Below are 19760 nucleotides of genomic sequence, written 5' to 3' on the forward strand. Positions count from 1 at the left end.
TGGGCAGCAGCGGAGGATGGGTGGACTTTGTGCCCAGGAAGAAGCCTGGCTCAGGGGAGAGCAGATGGATTACACACTGAGCCGGCACTGTTCTGTGAACTTGACACGCATTATCTCACTGAAACCTCAAAGATCCCACAAGGTGCATGATATCCCCATTCACAGATTAGAAAGTTAAGTCTCTGAGGGGTTACATGGTTCAGCACAGTCAGATATCTAGGACGTGGGGGAGCCAAAACATGAATCCAGGACTCTGAAGAGAATGAAGAGTAGAAGAGGGAGACGGGGAAGAGAACACTGGCTGTCACTCACTGCATGCTTCTACGGGACAGCTGCTGTATGCAAGCGTGATTCATTAACCCAACACAGTTGGTGGTGGTGGTCCCGTCTCTACTGCACAATGAATGAATGGAAGCACACAGGAACTTGATCTGGTTCACAAGAGTTTACACCCTTAACTCTAAGCAATGGGGTCTCCTGAGCATGAATGGGAAGTGGGACACTGATTCTGGGGACTGGGCATAACAGAGAAAAGCATAGTCAAAAAAAAAAAAAAAAGTCAGAGTGTCTGTGGGCATCAATCCTAGGATTAAGCATGTGCTCCATGATGGGTTCACTTCTCCCCTTGTTTATAGAGACAAGTTCTCCCGTCTAGAAGCTCTCCATCAGCCAAGAAGCTATGACTACAAGAGTGAGCTTCTGCCTTGAGCACCATGAAGGATCCCAACCATCAACAACAAAGTCAGGGAAGAACTGTGCCACACCTACCCCAGCATGGGACCAAGTGGGGAATTGTAACAAGATCAGGGAGGATCCACAAGAGACATTGCCCATCAGTCCAGAGGCAGTCACATACAAACTCCCCCCAGGACCAGGCCAGGGACCATGCTGAATGCTTTGCATGTTTTTTTCTAGTTTAACTCCATGGCATCCCTGTGAAGCCAATACTAGAGGTAGAATCCAACAAGTGTTATGTTTCCCAAGCCACACAGCAACAGTGAGAGACAGAGACAGAAGTCTGTCCAGTTCCATTTGACCCACATTTGGCTTGCACCTAGCATGTTCTCTTGCTTCCTGGCTTTGGGAATGACAGACCTCAGGGCTTGCATGTCCATGCTGACTCTCCAGGCTTTTCTTGTTGCTCCTAAAGATTTTGCAATGATCCTTTTTTTTTTTTTTTCTGTTTATCCTGGGGTTCATGGTGTGACCTATCTTATGCACCAATCTGTGTCACTGCCTGTTAAGCTCAGCAAAAGCCATGAATCTTGGTGTGACCAGACAAGCTGACTATGAGAAAATATGCACTTCTGCCCAGATTTTAAATTTACGACAACAGCTCGGAGACCCCACATGCTACCTTCAGGGCCCTGCAACTGGAGTGGCATTGATCGCCCCGAGGCCTGGGTAAGACCACTTCTGTTGGTAAGTTCCCTGCATCTAGTCAACCTGACAAATGTCATGCTGCTTTGATTGCCTGAAATTGTTTCCTTTTGGCTCTCCTGTATAATTTTGTAAAGTTATTTTTGGAACTATCAGTTCAAGTCAACTCTTCAGGTGGGAACAGAGTGCACCGTGTAAATCTGTTGATGCCACAGGTTTAAAGCACAGGGGAGGATGGGGGAGGACCCACCCAGTGGCGGAGGGCGTACAGAGTCTGGGTTCCAAGATGAGAAAGCTCCATGCTGGGTTTTGCAGAGGCTGGCTCTTGACTGACTCTTCAAGATACTGGGCCTATGGTTAAGCTCTGGGATGTGAGCAATTAGAGATGGAATGTCTCGAGATCACTGTCCCCTCCTTGTTTCCAATTCCTCCCACTTCTCCCTTCTCAGCCACAGACCTTTCCTCTTGACACTTCCATCTTGAATCCCTTTCCTCCCTCCCCTTTAGATTCAGAATTTAGATGGTTCATGGTCCCTGGTGTTATTATTCTGGGGAAGCACTAGTGATTTACAACAGAGATGTCAAACCCATGTGCCTACAGGAACCAGACAGTTATGGAAATTAATAAAGCGGTTCAGCTGTAAATCAACATGAACAAAAACACCACCTCCTTGCCCTGTCTTTCAGTTCCCCACTTTTGATAGAAACTTGGGCGAAATAAAGGTTTTGCAATGGAAGAGAAACAACACTACCAGCCCAATTATTAGCTGACGTCAGACACCAGCCTCAACATTGGGAAGGTGATAAGGAGTGGTGAGGACATGGGGGAACTGGAGGGAGACCTTGTGCCCCACCAGGGGGCAGCAGAGGGAGAGAGGATGACAGGGCTTTGCCCAGGGTTATCATTCGACTTCTCAAGGGAAGTTAGAAATCCAGGTTTTATGCTAAATCTCTCATTTTAAAATGTTGGCTAAATTTTATTAAAGCACCAGGCAGACTTAGCAAAACCCATCAGCATGCAGGCTCTATCAGCTTGAGTCTCTGATATGCCGCTCTCGTGTGCGTTAGCTGGAACCCTTCCCTGTGGCCAGTGTTGCCTGGTCTGGCCTCATAAGACCCAATGTTACCAGCACCCTCCATGCACTACACTGGGGGATCTTGGGTCCCAGGAACTTGTCCCCACCACCCTCATCTCATTCAGCATTCTCTCCAAAGGTCTTCACTCTTGCCTCTGCTCTTGGAGGCCATGGCTCAGCCTTGGCTGGTGACAGATCTCTCTGGAGATCCTCCTTATGTGGGGAAGCAGTTTGGTCCCCTTCTATGGGCTCCAGCCTCTGTGACCCTCTTTCTTCCATCCCCCCGACTCCATCACCTCTTCAGTCAGTCTTTCCATCATTACTTCCCCGAGCCACTGCAGCTCTGGGAGAGGAATTATTCTCCCAGTTCCGCTCATCACCTTCTGTCAGTCACCGCCGACCTCAGTCCCCAAGTCAGCTCCTGGCCTTCAGCATCCCACTCTTGCTCCCCAGAGAGACTCAGGTCCCGCAAAATGGGTTCCGGCTGAATGGGATTAGGCGAAAACGAGCTGTGCATTGGGGGCAAAGAAAGGTCTCCATGTTGGTGACATTTAAACTCCTGCAGATGTCAGTGCAGCATCTGAAGACATATTATTGTGCCCTTTATCTCGCTCTTTAAACCTGACAGTGCTCAGTGGGAAGCCACACAACTGAAGAGAAAGCTCAGTACCTACATTAGGAACATGCTGCAGATGCTCTGTGGGCTCGGCGACACGGCCCTGCAAGGCTGTCATGGGGGAAAAAAAAAGTAGGTTTAAAAAATTCTAAAAGTCAACTTAGGAGTTAGAAACTTTGCAACCGAGTGGAAAATCACGCTGACATTTATGGTACGCCGTTATAACTGCCGCGGCCCTGCTAATGGCTAACATTGAGAAACGGCAGCAGATGGACGGTAACTACAGCTGAAATACTTCTGGACTTCTGGAATAACAAAAAAAAAAAAAAAAAAGGCTATAAAATAGAGACGAGACGTTTCAGGTTGTAAGAGAAAATGATTTCCTTTGAGTATCACGCCTGGCTTCTGGTGATTATTTTGGAAGCTTCGAGGCGAATGTTTTAAGGTCACAACCTTCAGCCCCCCTTGATGGAGGACAGAGCCACAAGGCAGGCACTAACTTTTGGAATAATTAGTGGAATCACTTATTGATAGACTCTGGTCCTATATTAACACAGGACAGCTCTTGAAAGACAGAAGTGGAGAACCAAAAAGCTTGAGGATATAAAGGGAGTGCCCCTGTTTTTCAATAGACTTAAATTTTTACTAATCTATAAGTAAAGTCATCAACACATTGATTCTAAGGCTGGGGTCTGGGAAAGTACTTTCAGTCTCAAGGACCTTTCAGAAGTTACTAGCAGGTTGCATGTACACCCCACAGGCCCACGGTCAGCACCTCTGCAGGCCGGGCACAGGCTCTGTTCTCCCCAAACCTGCACCACCTTCCTTAACCCAGAAATCTGGGAGAAGACATTTTTGATGCTCTGTCTCCTAATCTGAGCCCTCAGATAAGACCAAGTAGCTGTAGTGCCTTGAACCCATCTCTAATCTGGATACTCGTTGCCATATCCATGTTCCACGTTTCTTCATAGAACTCTTTGCCATTGGTTATGGGCCAAATTGTGTCCCCACAATTCACATGACACAAATTCGTATGTCGAAGCCCTAGTCCCTAGTCTTTCACAGTGTGACTGTACTTGGGGAACAAAGGCCCTAAAAGAAGTGAATAAGTTAAAGTGAGGCTACTTTGTGGACCCTAATATAATCTAAATGGTGTCCTTACAGAAGGGGCAATTTGGACACCCAGAGCCACCAAGGACCTGCACCCAAGGAAAGTCCATGTGAGGACACAGTGAGAATGTGAACATCTACAAGCCCTGAGGAAAGGTCTTGGGAAAAACCAAACTTGTCAACATCCTGACCTTGGACTCCTAGCCTTGCGAACCATAAGAATATACACTTGAGTTGCTGAAGCCACCCAGTCTGGGCTATTGGCAGTCCCAGCAAAGCAACGTGCCATCTGTTGTATATCATAGAATCACCTCATTATGTGTTATATTTTCAGTCTCTTTCACTTTGATGGAAGCCATGAGGACAAAGAATGAATCAGTCTTACATTTCCATAAACCCAGAATAGTGCCTGGCGTTGGGCACATGCTCAGCAAACACCTGTTGGCTGATGAATGGTTGACTCTTTACCTCCCTGATCCAGGCCACCACTCCTCTTGCTCCAGAATGTTCTCCCTCATAGGTCTCCCCACCTTCTCTCTGGCCCTTCAACTCATTCTCCACAGAGCTCAAGTTCTCCTTTAAGAATAAACTAAGGTCATGCCAATTCCCAGCAGAACCCCCTCTAACACCACCTCCCTGCATTTAATATCCAAACTGCTCACAATGATGCCAAAGCCTCTGAGTGAACTCCTTCCTATGATTCACATCTTCAAAGACACCTCCCCTGACCACTCTACCTCAGGAGCCCTCTCGCCTGGCCATGTGTACTTATTACACTCTCAGCAGTTATCACTATCTGAAATCACTGAGTACTTATTTAATCTTAATTTTGTATTTAGTACCTACTCCCCCACTGGCTCTCCTGCTAATCAATACCAGGAGGACAAGGACCTTATCTTTCTTACCCAGAGAGTAAGAAATGTTCTTGAACACATAGCTCATGTTCAATAATTTACTTGTTGAAAGAAAGGATGAATAAATCCCTAAAGTCACCCTAGAGAAGGGAACTACTCAACTCCATGTGACCCGTGGGCTGCGGGTGCTCCTCTGGTGACCATACATCCTGCCAGTATATATCCATGCAGTCACCTGGAATGTCTCTGAGCCTACTCACTTTACAGGGCCCTCACATTGTGGTTTCTGGAAGTGTGTGCTTAAGCTGCCTAAGCACTGAGGTTGAACTCAGCCAAAGCTTATTACATAGGAATAAAACCAGGGTCACGTCTTCCTGAGTTATATCCCATGGCCCATTTGCTGGGTAACTGGCTCTCAGCAATTCTAAAACCATGCAATCCACACTCCTCTGCAGGAGCAGGAGGGGGAGGAGTAAGAGGAGGAGGGGGTTTTTAGGATAACCCTAAATCCATAGCAACCCCAATGAGAAAAGGATTCCAAGAGGAGTCGTGAGATTTTGGAGGTGGGAAGGCACCCAAATGTTCTCCAGAGAATGCTTTCCACTGAGATTTGAAGGGAAAAACAGGAAGCTTTTGCCTGTGATGGAAAACCATGAATCTCAGGCACAGCTGATCTGGTTGAAGACAGTTGACCCTGTCCAGCAAGAGACAGGGTCAAGGCTGGGTGCAATGCTTGAGGTGAAATTCTCACCAGAGCACTGAGTTCTGGGGTGCAGAGAGAGAAACCTCAGCCATGTTCTGCAGGGAAGAGCCAAGTTCAGGCACCCAGCACAAGCTATGAAGTAGGAACTCAGGTGGGTGCAAGGCAGGCAAGGCCTCTAGAAGGCATGTACCTGGGACTGGAGGTAGACATTTCAGGGAGCCTTCTGAGACTGGGGACTGGGCAGGGTTGTATGGGTTAAATGGGTCACAGGTAAGGCAGGCATCTCCTGATACAGTTGCCCAGTCTCAGGCCAAAGGTCTTTCTCCAATGGGCATCTGACACTGACTTCCAGGAGTTGAGGGAGGGAATGTTTAATCTGGCAATGGGCCCTCATCCTCATGTCCACTATCTACACCCTGAAGAGCTGGGGGATTTCTGACACCCTCTGCACCTGAGGCCTGGTTCAGCAGAGACACTTCCCAGACATGACTGAATGGGCAGACCCATCCACCTCAAGGAGTGACCCAGAGAGAGCAGGGACCTTAAGCCAAGGCAGTGGAGGGTCTAGAGGAACCTCAGAATCCCTGAGATGCTGGCCGATTCCTTGGGAAGAGAGTCCCTTTTCCATAGACACCAAACCTAGGTTCCCAAAATAATGTCTGGAACTTGTCCCAAGTTCCTCCAGAGAAGGTGCTCCAAGACGAGGAGGCCATCCCTGGCATTCCAGTGCAAGAAGAGGGAGGAAAGCCATGTTGAAGGTCTTCCAAACTCACTTCAGCAGATGGGCAAAGAATCATTTCAATAACAGCAACACGGATGGGTCTCGGAGGAGAACAGTCCCCGAATGGAAGCACTAAAAGGGACATAAAGAGAGCATGCATGACAGCTCTTGAGGTGTGACGAACTACACCACGGCCCAGGGCGTAACTGCTGAGGCTGGAATGTGGCTTATCCCCCTGAAGTCATGTAGGAACTTAATCCCCAAAGCCATATGTTAGTGGCACACCGAGGGTTGAAACTGAGTCCAACTGTGGTGTTCACAAGAGAAGCTCGTGGAAAGTGGTTATATTTAGATAAGGACATTAGGATGAAGTACTTATAATTGAATCCTGGTGGCTTTATAAGAAAAAGGAACGGAAACCAGGCATACACATGTGCAATCTCTGTCCCTTTATGAAGACATAAAGATTGCATGTGATGTTCTTCACTCCATCAAGAACCTGGCAGCAAGGAGGCCATCACCAGAACTAAGCCAACACCAGCAGCATGCCCTTACACTTCCAAAACTGTGAGTCAAATAAACCTCTTTTCTTTTTTAAAAAATTTATTTTAATTAGGTATATATGGCAGCAGAATGCATTTTGATTCATTGTACATAACTGAAGCACAATTTTACATTTCTATGGTTGTACATGATGTAGTGTCACACCATATATGCAATCATACATGTACCTAGGGTAATGATGTCCACCTCATTCCACCATATTTCCTACCCCCATGCCTTTCCCACCCCTCCCTCCCTTTTGCCCCATTAAAGTTCCTCCATTTTTCCCATGTCCCCCCCACCCCATTATGAATCAACATCCACTTATCAGAGAGAATATTCGGCCTTTGGTTTTGGGGGATTGGCTTACTTCACTTAGCATAATATTCTCCTACTCCTACCTGCAAATGCCATAATTTTATTCTCTTTTAATGCTGAGTAATATTCCATACACACACATCGGATGGAGCACTAATCTCCAGAATATATAAAGAACTAAAAAATCTTAACACCAAAAAAACCAAACAATCCAATCAATAAAAGGACTAAGGAGTTGAACAGACATTTCTCGGAAGAAGATATACATTCCATCAACAAATATATGAAAAAATATTCAACATCTCTAGTAATTAGAGAAATGTAAATCAAAACTAAGATTTCATCTCACGACAGTCATCAAGAATACAGACAATAATAAATTTTGGCAAAGATGTGGGGGGGAAAGACACACTCATTTCTTGCTGGTCGGACTGCAAATTGGTGTGGCCAATCTGGAAAGCAGTATGGAGATGCCTTAGAAAACTTGGAATGGAACCACCATTTGACGCAGCTATCCCCCACCTCAGTATATACCTAAAGGACTTAAAATCAGCAAACTACAGCAATGCAGCCACATCAATGTTTATAGCAGCTCAATTCACAATAGCTAAACTGTGGAAGCAACCTAGATGCCCTTCACTAGATGAATGAATAAACCTCTTTTCTTTATAAAGTTAACCTGCCTCAGGATTCCATTATCGTAACAAAAAGTGGAATAGCACTGTGACTCTTGATCATATGGAGACAGTAGAGAGAGACCCACTAGAGGTTACCTAGACCTCAGAGCTTCCAAGAAATTGATGGAGCATTAATGAACTATGGGGTTTCCATAATCCCCTTACATATCCCTTTGATTACAGTCTACAAACAAATGTCTCTAGACATGATAACTTGCTAAAGGACTTGGCTCCTCTTTGACTCGGCAGGAACCCCATCTTCCTGCTGAAACCACATCTAAATATCTTAGGCTAGACACTACAGAGGGAACTTCAAGGGGAAAGTGGATGGGTACAGAGGAGTGGGATGGCTGTGGGGACTCTTGATACTGTGCCATAAGTACTAAACCACTCCAGGAAATTCCTCCCCACGCCTACATAGAGCTGATGAGTATATTTAAAATTATTTTTAAAGAATTAATAGTTTTGGGGTACTTTTCCCTGTGAGTGAACAGTGCTAATTTCTCCGTGTTTTGGTGGTGTTCTTTTTTTAAGACAATTGCATAAGATTCTATCCAAAGCCCTCTAATTCTTCCACTTCAGTGGACTGAATCCCACTAATAAACAATCAGGACTTTAGACTCCCTTAATAATGGAGAGAGATTCAAACTAGGACGTTTTGCCACTCTCTGCAAATTCCTGGAGGTGCTGCCTGTTGAACAGGCCGGCAAAATTATGGATTTATTCAGGACTGATTGCATTGGGTATGTAAGCATTTTTGAAGGATTAAGAGAGAAAGAGAGAGAGAGAGAGACTGAGAGATGTTTGTGAGCTGAATGAATAGAGAAAGTTGCATCCTCTGAGCTACCCAGTGTGGCTGGAGCAGGGCTGTGCAGAGAGGAGGAGATGAACTTACTGCATGGATGAGCCAGGACCCGGACCTCGTCCACAGCGATGTAGCCAGGATGACCCTTCAAAGAGACGGATTCAAATATCACCTGCAACACACACAGGGCGGGAGTCAATTTTGCAGAAGCCATTGTAGACATTCATCTTAGGAAGCTGCCCAGCCCCCAATCCCTTCATGCTTCTGCTTCCCATCAGAACCGACCTAAGAGACCTCACTATAGGACAGCACGCCACCCTGGTCGCCAACTCGGATTTTCAAAACAAGGCAGAAAGGCCACACTCTGGTGACTAGCAAAGGGAGTCAGCCACATGGAACGTTTTTAATGGGTTTCAGAAATGACACTTAGATGCAGGAAAAGCCAAACATGGAATGGACCCCCCACTCTGCACTTTTCCTATTCTGGTTTCCCATGAAGCACAGGGAAGAACTACTTCCTAATACCCCAACCACCTTATGCAGAGTGAGAAAAAATGTCTACTTGGAAGCTAGCATAAGCCAATGAGGTTTAGCCTGATTTGATCCTATATTCCCAATGAACATGATCCAGATGACTTCTTAAGAACACCTTTTAAAAATAAGCAGCAGGAGCTGGGATTGTGGCTCAGCAGTAGAGCACTTGCCTAGCACGGGTGGGACCCGGGTTCGATTCTCAGCACCACATAAAAATAAAGGCATTGTGTTGTGTCCATCTACAAAAAAGATTTATATTATCTATCTCTCTCTCTCTCTCTCTCAAAAAAAAAATAAAAATAAAAAATAAAAAAATAAGCAGCAAACTGCATCTTGATTTCCAAAAGTAGAGGCAAAAAATTCTTGGAATTCTCCCCTCTGACTCCCACCTGAATTGTTAAGATCCATATATATATATTTTTAAATTCAGTTCACAGCTTCCTTCACCATGGAAACTCTATCTTTGCTAAAGCCACATGAATATCTGCGTGGGCAACATGGCCATCAGCCTCCCAAGTTCTGATGGCCTTTTGCTCCAATCCAACTCAGCGGCAGTCCCCTGCAGAACTTGGGATGATCTCCTGCCCCACAGTCCTCTCCCAGCTCCCTGCTCTTCAACCTACTCCTCAGGCTCATAAGGTACCTGGACCTCTTACTTTTTCCAGAGTCTATAATTCACCTGGAGCTTTCTTCGTTCTCAGCAAGTCCGGGTGGCCCCCAGTATGTTGGCTAATCATCCCTATAATTCTCTCCTTAAGTTCCAATTCCTCTGAACCTTTATTTGAACTTTGCCAAGCCATCACAAGTCTGTCTTCCCTACTCCCCAATCTCACAAACGTTCCTCTCTCAGCATCTACCCATCCCAACCCCAGCAGACATGCCATCTTCAAGAGGCAAGAGGATGGGGAGGGGCTGACATCTCACTTCTCACCCACACACCTAATCTTCATGCACACCAACTCCAATCTCATCTCTGCAAGGAACGCCAAGGCTCTTGACCCGTGACTACCTCTGCCTGTTCCAGCTTCTTGGTTCTTCTTGGTTATCTCTCTATCCTGCTCTATCCTACATCCTCAAACCCTCCCTTATGTCCCTGACCTTAACATATATATATTCTTAGACAACTCCTATTCTTAAAAAACTACCTGCCTTGTTGTGGTAGGTTATTCTCTATCACCAGTCAAATAACACTTCCCAATTGTTTCAACCACCAGTCACTCCCAACACTTCCTTCTTCCCACAGAAAAACTTGAACCTGCTATATAATCTGGATTCTGTCTCCAACACACCCCCCAAACTATTTTTATGATAAGTACTAATAATCTCCTAATTGCTAAATCCAGTAGGTATTGTTTCCAGTCTTTGTCTTGCTTTAAGAAAGAAGACGGTGGAATACTTGAGCTTGGAATCAGAACGCCTAGGTGGCTGCCCTGGCTGGGCCACTTACCAATGTGTGACCTTGGGCAAGGGACCTTCCTGCTCTGTGCCTTCTGTAATTATGGTGTCTGCCTCATTGGGCAATTTTTTCAATTACGGGAATTAACACTCAACTTAGAACAATGGCATGTTCTCACTAAATGTCTATTAAGACTGCTATTACTACTTGAAAATTCTTCTACAATTGTCAGAGTTCTCCCTTTCTGGATCTTTCTACTTGTTAGGCTCAGGGGACACTCACTCTCATGGCTTCTCCCATACATCTGGGACTATTCGATCATGAGTGGCCTCCTCTGTTTCTCTATGTCCTGGATATACCTTCAAACACTGCCATCCACTGATGACCTCAGGGGCATCTCTGCACCCTAGACCTCCCACCTGAACATCAAGCTCACAAGTTTATATTTCCACCTCGATATCACATTGATGCCTCAAATGCAACTCTTATGCATCAGATCTAGAAGCACCCTCTCAAAACTTTTCCAGAATCGCCTGGTGGGCCATTCTTCCTGAAATACAAAACTCAGCAGGTGGCACTATGACCCTCTTGAGTAAACTGGGGATCTGGTCTTCTCCTTCTGCCTCATCCCCCACCTCAGTTTCTTTCTGATTTGACATTATTGGCATTTCTCAAATCTGTCCCTCTCCTTCCATCTCTGCTCTCAGAATGGACCACAGGAAATAACCTTTTATCCATCAAGTCAGACCTCAGTGCCCCTGTTCTGGCACAACCTGCCATGTTTTCTCATTTCTGTCACCGAGGCAGCTTCCAAAATGGAGCCTCTCCCAACTGTCTTTTAGTCCTCCCTTCAAGCCTATGAATGGACTGTCAGGTGGGGACAGACCCACCAAAAAAGCTCCCTGTAGAATGTTTTTGTGGACCACATGGTCCAGGCCAGTGGATTCAACACTGTGTCCTTGGTGGGACCTGGAGCTCCAGCAGAGAGCAGCAAACTGGTGGAGAAGGTTGTAACATTGCAAAGAGGCAGTGTCCCCAGGAGGTAAGACCTATCTACAAAGCACCAGGTGGCTGCCTGGGAATTATGTGAAGTGACTGGGGGAAAAAGTCACACAGAACACAACAGCTGCACAAGCATGCCTATGCCTCACAAAGAGTGTTCCCCAAGAGAGCAGGGTCCTTCAGAGAGAAGGAGCCAACAAAATTGTGCAGGAGAGGAGGAAGCTTGCAAAAACGTAAGGGCCACAGCCACCTCATTCTGCACAAGGGTGAATCAACACAAGGCCTTTTTACACATGAGCAAGTGTAGTTTCCTTTTTCAAAATTAACAGGAAACCAAAAGCAAACGTTCATTAAAAAGTTGGAAGAAAATAGAACATATAAAGGAAATGCATTTAAAGCAAAGCTTGAAAGTAGTCAAACTCGGTAATGAAAATGACAGAAGAAAAATATTTGTTTTGACAATAAATATAAATGGGTTAAAACAGAGAAAAGCTCCCAGACTGTCTAAATAATCAAAGTCTAATTGTATGCTATAAGATAAACACCTAAAACAGAATGACTCAGTAACCTTAAAAATAACAAGCTGAACAAAGACATAATAAGAAAATGCAAATAAACAGAAAACAGTTGTTGCAGAAATCATGTGAATGCCTCAAAGTAGAATGTTAACCAAAAAAGAAAAAGAAAAACCACTAAGTGGACTAAAATTATCATTGAAAAAAGATACATGAGGCAACAGACTTAAAATGGAAAAATAATGGGGGAAAAAACAGTATTTGAAGGCTTTAAACCATGTCTTAGCCTCTGATCAAGTAAAGAAAGCAAAGATATCTAGCATATATCTTATATAGTCTTATATGCTCCATATTTATAACTAATGCATATAAACACATATAATATGATGTAAATAATAATGTATTTATTAGGGAGAGTGAAATTTCTGTTCAAACGCTCATGGATTTACAAAAAGATCATAAACTAGACCACAGTATAACCTCAATAAGTCTCTCAAGAAAATTGCCATTATTTTCTAGTTCTAATAAATTTGGCCGGAAAATGTATGGCCCCAAACCTGTACAAACTCCTAAAAATCAATTTCTTAAAGGTTATGCAATCTCTTCTTAATAACAATGATGCCAATGTATGTTTTGTGTGTTAACAGACATCAGAAACAAAATCATAAGTCAAAGGACAAGCTGAGAACAATGCTCGAGATGTGCACACCAGCTACTCATATTATATTCATATTATATTCCTTGTGTATGAAAAGAACTCGTGACAATCAAACAAGAAATGGACGAAACCTCCAAAAGAAAAACTGGCAGGTAATGCACAAAAGACAAAGTAGGAATGGCACTTATCTATGAATGCCAATTTTCTTAAGTGACACAGGAGATGGCAGAAGGTACCCCAGAACTCATATGCAGCCTTGGGTTGAGATGATTGTCCTGTCGGTGTGCTTCACCGTGGGGCTCTAGATCTCAGAACGTCTCCACCCAAGACCTAGCCATCTCCAGTTCTTGGAGACAGATACCACAGAGAGACAGGAGGAAGGCAGGACCTTCTAAAATGCAAAGAACTGCCTGGGAGTTCCAGAGAGAGAGAGAGAGAGAGAGAGAGAGAGATAGAGAGAGGGAGGGAGGGAGGGAGGGGTGGGTCATCTCTAATCAAGCACATTCACAAGGAAACTTGAACCAGGCTCTGGAGAAATGAAACTCACAATTAGGGGAAGAGATAGTGGAGGAAGCAGAGAACCCTGCTGTCCCCAGAAGGCATGGAGAGTTGGTGACAAGAACTGAATGAAGAAGGCCATGCATACCCAGTGGGGCTCACATCAGCACATGGAAACAGAGACCCCAAGTGCAGGGATCAGAGCAAAAGGCAGAGGCTGGGAATCCCAACTTCTCTGAAGAACTTTCTTGAACCCTAAGGTTGCCAGGTGGACCTATGCTCACCTGCACACAGCCTCGTCCTAGAGCCCCACTGAGACCTCCTGCTGCAGGTACTGAGGAGATGGCGCTTGCATAGAAAGAGGCAAACCTCTCCTTCTGCTCAAGGAATCACGCAAGCCAGGAAGTAACTGCCTAACACAGGCTCAGCAGAGATGGTCACATTCAACCTCTCAAAAAGATGGGTCGTGTACATATTGCAGGGGTTGGGGGTGTTTTTTGGATACATTACACATTTGGTTTAAAGGACTTGGTGCTTTATCCTTATCTTTTGTAGTTCTTGAGCAGAAAACGTGCATAGCAAAAATATTTCAAAGGGCCACAAACAGGTTCTTAAAGGAAAAGAGGAAAATGTTGATATTTCAGAATTCTTTTTAGGAAGAGGACCATAGTAGTTTCCATGGGAAAGGACTGCTAACTGTAAAACTAAGAGACATTTTTCTTACACCAGCCCAGGAGACCTGGATAAGATGAGGAGAGGATTTGAGGAGTAGGTGGGAGGGTTGAGGGAGGAGATGGGGGTGCAGGGTGAGAGAGGGGACCTCGGCTGGGATAAACCCTCCTGAATTGCCAGTAAATGTACTAAATCTATAGAGTGCCAGATGCCAGGGCAATTCCTGAGAAAGGAACTAGATTTCAAGTCCAGTCAATCAGTCAGGTGAGTTCTTAATTTCAGGGGTCTACATAGCAATTACAAGGGCTGAATAAAAGGTCTTTTACCTTTTATTGATGAAGGACAGAGAAGGAAGGGGGCTGTAACTGTAATAAAAGTTATTTCCTTTATTTTATTTTTAATCTTGGGACAGAAAAGTTCAAAATCACTAAAAACATGAGGTAGAACTAATATCACTGAGAAAGAGACAACAATCAGACATGGCTTGACAGTCACTTAACAAGCCCCTGCTTTCTTGGGGGACACGGGGGGGGGGATGGACTGTGCAGGGACTTTCTCACTTGGGGCCCTGCCAAGGCCCGATGCTGGAAAACCCAGTAATAAGAAAGATGAAATTTGTGTTTATTACAGAGCTACAGCCAATTTTAGGACTGTGAAATATGACTTTAATAAATGAATACATAAACCATCAGGTCTGAAGCCCAGCAATGCTGAAAACCAAAATTGTATTTAGTCCACAAAATCATACGTGCAGGACCAGAGCTGGAGGTCAGATGAATTCTAAGGCCCATCTTGCTCCTGCCTTTGAATCTCCCGGGAGGTCCCCTTCTGTTGCCACCATACCCCAGTGTGCATGTGGGATGCACGTGTGAGGACATGGGAGTGCATTTGATTAGGACAGCATGCAGGTGTGCCCTGCTGTTTATGGTCAATGTGAATATCCATCAGTGGGTGTGTGTGTGTGAGTGTGTGTATGTGTGTGTGTGTGTGTGTGTGTGTGTGTGTGTGTGTGTGTGAGGGGGGCCGGAGAGAGAGAGGTATATCTTTTCCAAATTGCTGCTCTGAACACATTAGTGCCCCCACTCTCCACCCCAGCAAAACTCAGAGCAAGGAAATGACATAACGACGCTGCAGCGGCCGATGCAGTGGAAATCAGAATTCTGCCAGATGAGGCTGCTTATTGCAGGGAGGGCACTGAGGGGACAGGGACAGGGTGAACCACAGTGTGTATTTCTATAAAGAAGACTTCCTCCTTCTTTCTCCTTTTTATCTTTTTCCCTCCCTCGCTTTCTCCTCCTTCCCTCCCTTCCCACAACTGCTGAGGCCCAGGGCAAGCCTGACATGATGCTGCCTGTGTCATCTATTTTAATCCACAGAAGGACCCTTCATCGTACCTATTTCTCTTTCCATTTCACAAATGAGACAACTGTGATTCCAAATGATGACAGGATACCACCAGCATGACACAGTTAGACAGCAGAAGACTCTGAGAACCAGCACGCTATTTCCCCTAAACATAGGGCACAGAGCTTGGAGCCAGAGGGCTGAGGCAGGAGACCTGGGAACTTACAAGTAATGTCCCCTACTAGACAGGGAACATCACTGTCTAATGCAGCGAATCACCATGCAGACAAACAGGCTCACCCCAGGGCCAGGACCATGGGGAGCTCAAGAAATGTCCTTTTTCCTCCATACCCCATGGTAGAGCATGGCAAATAGTGGGACTGTCCCTATTATGGTATCCTCCAAATTTCCTTTGTTCATGCAGGAATGTTTGCTGAATGATTTGATTATGAGGGTTGTAACCTAATGGGTGATTAATCCATTTAATGGATTGAAATCTGAATAGACTAACTGGATAAGGTGTGGCTGGAGGAAGTAGGTCATGGGGGGCATACTTTGGGGTTTATATTTTGTCCCTGATGCTGACTTCTCTCTTTCTCTCTCTCCTCCTCCCTGGCTACCATGAGGTGAGGAGCTTTTCTCCACCATGCCCTTCTGCCATGACGCTCCACCTCACTCTGACCCAGAGCAATGGAGTTGGCTGACCACAGACAGATCCTCTGAAACTGTGAGCTCGGAACAAACTTTTCCTTCTCTATATTGTTCTAGCCAGGTATGTTGGGTCATAGTGATGAAAATCTGACTAACACAGCCCCTGTTGGAAACCTGGGTCAGTTTTCTGATCATTGCACTTTGGCCCCTAGCCCCATCCTATGCCCATCTGTACCAGGCCCTAGGAGAGTGTTTCTAATTGGATCCTTAAGACCTCAACAGGGGATCCATGAGCTATGGAGGGTGTTGATGTTACACTCATGATACCAGAAGACAATCTAGGGACTATGGCTTTTGGGCTCTGATCCCAGTTTTGCCAATGATTCGCCATGTATGCTTTTGGACGTCATCATCCATCTCTTGGCCTCAGCTTTATCATCTGCACCAGGGTTTAGCAAACTAGAGCCTAGAGGCCAAATCTGGTCTGCCATCTATTTTGTGCATAAAGTTTTACTGGAACACAGCTGTGTCCATTCATTGGCATATTGTCTACGGCTGCTTTCAAGGAACAGTGGCAAATTTGAGTAATTACAACAGAGACTTTAAGGTCCACAAAAGTCAAAATACTTCCTGACCGCCTCTCTATGGAAAATAGTTACCTGACTTACAAAATGAGGATAAGCCAAAGACTCATGTGCTGGTACACATTCTATAAATATCTTTATCATCCAAATTGGGACACAAGATGAAATGAGTACTCCCTACAGTCTCACCAAAACAAGAGACCAAACCAGGGCTCTCAGGCAAACTATGATGTTGGGCCATCCATTCTTAAAAGACTATCTCTATACTAAGGTGGTTATGTAATAAATAGAGGCCAAGGTCAAACTTAATTGGGAGACAACATGTTAAATAACAATCAGTCTCTTTGGGACTCCTCAGAAACCCTGCTGAACAGTGAGCATGTACCTTCTAGAAGATACATCAGGCAGCTTTTCCAAAGTGCTGAGACCTGGACCATATCACCCTTCACTGCAGAAAAGCCCCGTTAACAAGTGTGCCATACGCAGTGGGGATTCTTCCCACCACACTCAAGCAAGAGCTGCTCTCCTATTCATGCAACTGCAGGCAGTATTACGGTTTGGATATGAGATGTCCCCCAAAAGCTCATGTGTGAGACGATGCAAGAACATTCAGAGATGAAATGATTGGGTTATGAGAGCTTTAACTCAATCAGTGAATTAATCCCCTGCTGGGATTAACTGAGTGGTAATTGAAGGCGGGTGGGTGTGGCTGGAGGAGGTGGGCGTTGGGGGCATGCCTTTGGGGTCTGTATTTTGTGTCAGACGGGTGGAATCTCTTTGTCTACTTCCTGATCATCAAGCCTTGAGCTGCTTCCCTCCACCACACTCTTCCACTAGGATATGGGGTCTCACCCTGAGCCCTGAGGACTAGAGCCGGCTGTCTATGGACAGAGACCTCTGAAACTGTTTACCTCCAAATAAAATTTTTCTCCTTAAAATTGTCCTTGTCATGTCTTTTAGTCACAGCTGTGAAAAAGCTGACAAAAATCGGTAGTGAACACGGGCTTTACCCTTAATGCAACCAGGAGCCCCCAAATGCTCTGAAACAAGTTATCTCACAGAGTGGTAATATAATTTGGTGGTAAAACCTGAGCTGAGCTGTTTGGATGATATTCATAGTCTCTATTTATCCCACTTCTTGTGAATATGTGTAAGTTTTCTGTAGAGATATTAGACCACCGAGTACAGGGCGCTGCCACGGAGCTTGATACGGGTGTTGGGAGCTCACAGTGTGTGCAAATAAATTACCTTTTAAAGTGCAAATGCTGTGAATTCCGAAACACATCTGACATCATGAGTTTAAAATAAAGGTCTGTGGGCCTGGTACTAGTTAAAACACACTGCACATACTGCATACTGGAATATGAAGCCAACAGTATGTTATTTGTCTCAAAATATCTAGGCTAAAACACATCACATTGTTAGAAACAAACGGAAAAGGCAGAGGACTCTCTTTTCAGCCCTTTTATCAATAGGTTATTGCTGCTGCACCAGAGCGAGCGGGGGCTTCACCTGACACAAAGGGGGTACCGTCCACACTGCCCACATTGGGGCTGAGCTTCACCAGCACCTCTGCATTCCAGATGACTGGCACTTGTCCAGCTGAGACAGGAGGCTTGTTACGTGACTGACCAATGGAGGAGGTGAGCTCTCCCGTACTCTCAAACTTACAATGAGTTATTTCAGGATTGTTTTCTTCCATTCTTACTTCTTCTTTCCTTTCCACTCTCTTCCTGACTCTCCTCACTTCCTGCACCTGCTTCTTGGCCACCCCATGGACCAGCAGAGCAGAGAGGGATGGGAGAGAACAGAAGGAAGCTTGGCCATAGCAGGACTCTGCAGGTCCCCTCCCAGGACACTGGCAGTAAGGGTCATGGGATAACTTGTGCCGTGGATGGCCGGCCACAGCTCTGCTCCAAGGGTGTCATCTGACTACCCACTCCTTGAAGCCTCTGACAAGGGACTCCAAATGTAAACCTCCCAACCCAGGTCCACAGACTACACAGGCAGCTGCACAATACTCAAGTGATCGAGCAGGACCACCAGCAGAACTCGCTCCACACCGCGGCCAGGTCCCTTCCAGAGCCCAACTTTGGAGTCGCCCTTCATCTCCTGACCCAGGAGTGCCGCATGGTGCCGACCCTGTCAATAACTCCACTGAAGGAAGCTGTGTAGCCAAGGGGTTAAGAGTTCTGACCAGTGCTGTCTAACATTATCACATGTGGTTATTGAAATGTGGCTAGTGAGACTGGGAAACTGGATTATTTGGGCTTCGTTCTACTTTAATTACTTTAAATTCAATTTTTTTTAAAACTGTTACTTGCTTCAGTTATTGAAAAACTTTTTTTAAAGTATGTTTGGAGCAACTTGTGTATCTGAATCCTCCTCTGCAGTGGTACATTTCATGAAATCTACATGCAGATCAGTATTTCCAATGAAAATGTAGCATTTGAAATGAGATTTGAATGGAGACATACAAAGAAACAACGTAAAATGGCTCCTTAATAACTGTGTAGATTGATTACATGTTGAAGTCATAGTTTTTTGGATATATTGGTTTAAGTAAAATATGTTATCGAAATTAACTTGACTAGTTTCTTTTTGCTTTTTCAACACGACTTCTAAAATGTAATTGGACAGAATATGAGGCATAAAACAAGGTCGTACTCCATGTGAGCTTGTGTCCCCATTCACTATTTCTGAGGCTGAGTTTCACCATCTAAAAAATGGGCACAGTAGCGCCTGCCTCCTGGGATCAGTCAGAGCACTAAACAAGTCAATGTGTGCAGAATATTTCCCACTGAGCCTGGAGCATGATGGACACTCAACAGATGGTGGGCATGTTCAACCTCGTGCAGCCCTCACCAGCACCACCACCACCACCACCACCACCACTGTGATCATTCCCTGCTTCTAAAAGGAATTTCAGGAAAGGCATAACAAAGGACAGCAAATTATTCTAAAAGTCATCACGAGCCATTGAAGACAAAAATGAAAATCACACAGCAAAAATCCAAGCTAAGTACTGAAGGTAATTGAGTATTAAATTCTGATTTCTAGTCACCAAGGCAAAGGGGAAATAAAAACTTGAATCATCTCAACG

The 19760-nt window shown here is 45.1% G+C and overlaps 1 protein-coding gene across 2 annotated transcripts in view; it reads right to left on the reverse strand.

Moving 5' to 3' along the window:
- The window catches only part of Ptprt (protein tyrosine phosphatase receptor type T), a 1043151-nt gene that overhangs the window by 682322 nt on the left and 341069 nt on the right, over positions 1–19760 (reverse strand). For both annotated transcript variants that reach the window (XM_026383218.2, XM_026383217.2), the window contains exon 4: positions 8894–8975. In XM_026383218.2, coding sequence (XP_026239003.1) covers positions 8894–8975 — 82 coding nt within the window. The remainder of the gene's footprint in view (positions 1–8893; positions 8976–19760) is intronic.

The sequence above is a fragment of the Urocitellus parryii genome, chromosome 6 (assembly GCF_045843805.1).
Source record: "Urocitellus parryii isolate mUroPar1 chromosome 6, mUroPar1.hap1, whole genome shotgun sequence".
Classification (NCBI taxonomy): domain Eukaryota; kingdom Metazoa; phylum Chordata; class Mammalia; order Rodentia; family Sciuridae; genus Urocitellus; species Urocitellus parryii.